The 5382-nt window shown below is 36.1% G+C and overlaps 1 protein-coding gene across 1 annotated transcript; it reads right to left on the reverse strand.

The window, feature by feature from the left end:
• Positions 1-1733: 1733 nt before the first annotated feature.
• Positions 1734-2162, reverse strand: LOC142165740 (uncharacterized). Its single transcript, XM_075224107.1, has one exon. The coding sequence runs from the start codon at positions 2160-2162 to the stop codon at positions 1734-1736; it is 429 nt and encodes a 142-aa protein (XP_075080208.1).
• Positions 2163-5382: the final 3220 nt, after the last annotated feature.

Here is a 5382-nt window from a genome sequence, read left to right on the forward strand (position 1 = left end):
AGAACTGGAATATAACTTTGATTATCATACTTTTAGACAAGAAATAGCCTTAGTCTATTGATTTTGTTGAGTTTTAAGTTACAAAAGGTCCTGAGTTCAATTTTACTTCATCACAATTTTTAACTACAAAGGCTCTCTCAAATATTTGCAAAAGAAAAATGTCCTAGTTAAGGTTTGAACCTTTGACCTCTTAGAGAGAAAATCAAGCACATTATCAACACACCAAGATACAATTTATGTCATGTGGTGTCATTGTTTCCTACTTATCCGTTTTCGTACAATATTAATACATATCTTTAGTAAAATTTTCGACGAAGCGGTGTCATGTGACACCGCTTTGGCAAGCATAAATCCGCACCTGCACACATCCATCTCAACATATTTATTTCTGCTACTTTCATCTGCTGGCATGGGAAGTTTTTGACTGGCCAACACTCTGCCCCATATAACATAGTCGGTCTAACCACTACCTTGTAGAACTTACCCTTAAGTCTCAACGGCACATTCTTATCACACAAGACACTGAAAGCGAGCCTCCACTTCATCCACCCTTCTCCGATACAGTGTGTGACATCCTCATCTATCTCCCCATCCTTCTGAATTATAGATCACAAATACTTGAAACTCTCTCTCTTGGGAATGACTTGCATATCGAGTCTCACATCCCCGTCCGCTTCCTGGGTAACACCGCTGAACTTGCGCTCCCTGTATTCTGTCTTGGTCCTGCTCAACTTGAAACCCTTGGACTCTAGAGTATGTCTCCATCCCTCCAACCTCTTATTAATACCACCTCGCGTCTCATCAATTAGGACTATGTCATCCACAAATAACAAGCACCAATGAACCTCCCCTTGAATGTGACGTGTCAAAGAATCCATCGATAGGGAAAACAAAAACGGGCTAAGTGTTGATCCCTGATGCAACCCCATCTCAACCAAAAAGTAGTCAGAGTCTCCTCCTGCTGTCCTAACCCGTGTCTTAGCTCGATCATACATGTCCTGCATCACTCTAATATATGTTACATGCACTCCTCTAGACTCCAAACATCTCCATAGAACCTCTATCGGGACTTTGTCATAGACTTTCTCCACGTCAATGAACACCATATGCAAATCCTTCTTCACCGCCCTATACTGCTCCACCAATCTCCTCACAATGTGAAGGGCCTCAGTAGTCGACCGTCCTGACATGAAACCAAACTGATTCTCGGAAATGGACACACACCTCCCCAACCTCCATTCAATCACCCTCTCTCACACTTTCATTATATGGCTTAACAACTTGATATCCCTATAATTGTTGCAATTTTGGGCATCTCCCTTGTTCTTGTACAACGGGATCATCATACTCCGCCTCCACTCTTCGGACATCTTCTTCGTCCTAAAAATGACATTAAACAACCTAGCAAGCCATTCCAAACCCTACTCCCATGCTCTTCGAGAATTCCACCAGGATCTCGTCCGGCCCAGTCGCTCTACCCCTACTCATCCTGCACATAGCCCCTGCAACCTCCCCCGCTCGTATGTGTCTACAATACCCAAAATCTCGCTGCCGCTCCGAGTAATCCAACTCCCCTAGCACAATGTCCTTATCTCCCTCTTCATTCAAGAGTTTATGGAAGTAAGACTGTCATCTCTGCCTAATCTGTACCCCCTCTGTTAAAATTCTTCCCTCCTCATCTTTTATGCATTTCATTTAGTCCAGATACCGGGCCTTCCATTCCCTCACCTTGGCTAGCCTGTACAACTTTTTGTCCCCCCTTTATCCCCAATTTCTTTGTATAAACGACTAAACGCCATGGTCTTAGCCGCAGTAACTGCCAACTTCACCTCCTTCCTAGCCTTCTTATACCCCTCCATGTTCGCACTCTTCTGCCCCTCATCTATACTTTCTACTAGCTTCAAATATGTCGCTTTCTTGGCTTCCACTTTCCCTTGAACCTCTTCATTCCACCACCAGTCCCCTTTATGGCCACCAGAAAACTCCTTTGTGACCCCTAACACCTCTCTCGTCGCTTCTCTAATATAATTTGCTGTCATAGACCACATATAACTCGCGTCTCCGCTACTCCTCCAGGCCCCCATAGCCAACAACTTCTCCCCCAATTCCTGCGCCTTGTCCTTAGTCAATGCACCCCACCTGACCCTAGGTATACCAGACATAGCCCTCTTCTTCCTCGTTCACCTGATCTCTAACTAGATAATATATATGGAGCATGTTTATAATATAAAAAAAAATTCAAAATACTTATCCGTACTTGATGATTAACCACGTTATAGTGGTGGTTGACGTTGCTAGCTATGGTGGTTATGCAGTATTAGCTAATTTTGATGGCGAGTGGTGATGATAGTGGAATGAAAAAATATCACTTTCACATAAATCTTCATGAATAACGTATTGATTGTTTTAAGACTATATAGAATTTAAATAAATAGACCGAAGCAAAACAAATAAATGGTTGTAAATAAAAATAACTAAATATATTTCAGAGGCTGAAATTTGAAAAATTAGAATTCAAGTTCCCATCCCATCAAGTGAAAACAACCTGCCTTGGTAGCTAGCTAGTAACATGTTTTTTAGAAAATAACTTAGGCCGACAGAGTTGAAAAAAAGATCCTAAAGCTATGACGCTTTTACCTTTTATAGAAAAATTGTTAAAATGAACCACGGAAAACATAAATAATGATTCAAAATTTTGCATTAATTTGCCAACCACCACCACAATTATAAATGTTTGCATTGTCGACTAGGCAAAGCATGTCAAGTTCCAAAACCAAGCAAACATCATGGAATTAAAGATCTTTGCATGCTAAAGTCTTATGATTGATTAAATTACAACTATATGATGTGATTGAATTAGAATTATAAAATACTTAATTAAAAAAGTTTATTCCTGAAAATATATGAGAAAATGACACTGTATAACCGCTCTTAAAATAATAGCCGAAAGACATATAATTTTTGTATATTTTTTTGTATATATATACATTTTGTATGTTACATACAAAAATTATACACTTTTTTTTGCTATCGAATATAAATAATTTCTGATGCGGGCTAAAAGTGATAATACCCCGAAAATATGTATCCCCAAAATCTCTCCCCGTCCTTCCATCTCTTTTTATCCATTATTTCACAGAAAAATAGATAGCAAAATGCCCATGAATTATTTAGCTCAAGTATATAAAGTTTTTTCTGTTTTTCTTTCATGTATAAACAAAATGCTATTTGGATAGGATTTCCTATGTCAATTTTTCTCAAGATTAGTAGTTGAAATGAATGAGGTAGATACAATTTCAAATTGCAAAAATCAGTCAATAATACGTGAGGGAATATAATATATAATTCATCCCACCAATCTCATTATTGAGCTAAAATATAATAGAAGTGGTTATTATGTTAATTATCATAAAGAATTGCATTTCATTTATTTAGCCCTTCCAAATTGTTCTCAATCACATTATATTTAGATTCTGGACATCAAGCAAAATTCAAAAAGCATCAAGTTGCATAAACCCTAAATAATGCTAGGTTAATAGTTGGTTGCTAGATGAGGAAAGCACACCAAAAAAAGGAAAGTATTCTATGGAAAATAAGTTAAGTTGTATAATTAATTTGAAAAGATGCTACCAGCGAAAAAAGATATAAATTTTTTGTGCGCGCGTGTGTGTGAGAAACCATATTTCTATATATAGCATTATGACAATGAATATTGAGCATAATGAACATTACATCATGAAAGAAACATATAATAATAATTAATGAAGCCAGTTTATTTTTTATCAAAAACAATAAAAAGAAAAAGGGAGAAGAACAATTAGGGGAAACAGATAAAAAGATTGTAAATGAAGTTCAAATAATGCGAATGAAATACTACTATATAATTGCTAGATTTCGGGAGCGAGGTAATAGGAAAATGAATCCATTAATTGTGAATGGACTTTAGGCTAGTGGTATATATAATTGCAATTTATTGCATTTTGAAACTTAGGCTAACACGTACAAAGATACTTTCTCCAGTCCTTTAAGTAATTTTTTAGACTTTTTTTATGATATAAAATATTTAATTTTTTCATATATCAAGAAGGAATTAACTTCTTTTTTCTAAAGTTACTTTTGGAATAAAGAATCTAGAAATAGTTTGTTATATTTCCAACGAGCAAATTAAAGTTATATGATCAATTTTATTGTTAATTAATATTAAAACTTGAATTCCTTAATATGTGTGAAAAAACACCAAAAAATTACTTAAAATAGACGAGAAGAAGTATCTAAAAACAATATTGAGAAGAAAATAGAATGCAAAGGAAGTACTCTTCGTGGCGTAGTCTAATGATGCTTGCTTCAAAAATAGGTTAAGAAATATTAAATATATTTTATAGGTAAGGGAAATATTGCAACCATAAAAAAGAACTTTTTTATTTGGTCAAAAAGACATCATCGTCATAGATTGAAACAAGAATGTAAGAGGACAACATCAAAGATGAGTCAGCATTTGTGTGATTCTCCACCGCCCTATTTTTTGGTTCTATATATTGGAGTTATTACAATTATAAAGTAGAAAATGATTTCATAACTCACTTTTTCTTTTCTTTTTCTTTTTTAGTTTATCACCTGGTTCAGTATTCCTATTAGGGTCAGATTAAAATCGATTTCGCATAATTAATGGGGTAAAATTAATTTATAATAAATGGTCGAATGGTAGCATGACACATGGAACTGAAACTAGACAAAAGGCAAGCCAAGTAGCAAGTAGTACCGGATATAACAATTGCAAACGACATTGGGTAAATCCCGAAGGGAGCGTAGTTAACGGGAACATATCGAGTATTTCCCATCATATAGCATTCAATGAGATTATTCTCTAACATTAAATGAGCAACTGTTACAGAGAATATTTGCATTCATGACCTGCCGTTACATGTTCTTTGCGCTCGGAGCCATGGTTGTCATCTTCTTCAATTTCAACTGCTAAGTCTCATTTTTTATCTTATTTTGTTTATCATTTTTGGATCAAATCAGTTCGCTTGTTAAAAAACCATGTAACAAATTTAACTGTATTGTTTTACGGGTAAACAGTTTGGCGCCACCGCGGTGCTTAGACAATTGCGTAATTGCTTTGATCCTTATGTTTATTACTATCGTATTTGATTTTTTTTCTTAGCAAGAAATCAGAAATGGCAGCTAATGATGTCAACATTATACACAACGTTGAGGGACGCAAAGATGTGCCTCAACATGAAGACTCAATCAGTGACACTTATAACGAAGGGGACGAAACAACCCCAGTTTGTGAAGGGCATAACTTGGCATGTGCGGGAGCCAACTCCCGATGACACGGAGGAGGAACATGTCGTGGAAACATTGAAAATCTTGAGAGAA

Source organism: Nicotiana tabacum, chromosome 11 (assembly GCF_000715075.1).
Source record: "Nicotiana tabacum cultivar K326 chromosome 11, ASM71507v2, whole genome shotgun sequence".
NCBI lineage: Eukaryota > Viridiplantae > Streptophyta > Magnoliopsida > Solanales > Solanaceae > Nicotiana > Nicotiana tabacum.

Excerpts from the sequence above, each read along its gene's own strand:
- LOC142165740 (XM_075224107.1), bottom strand. The coding sequence starts at position 2,162 with ATGTCTGGTATACCTAGGGTCAGGTGGGGTGCATTGACTAAGGACAAG.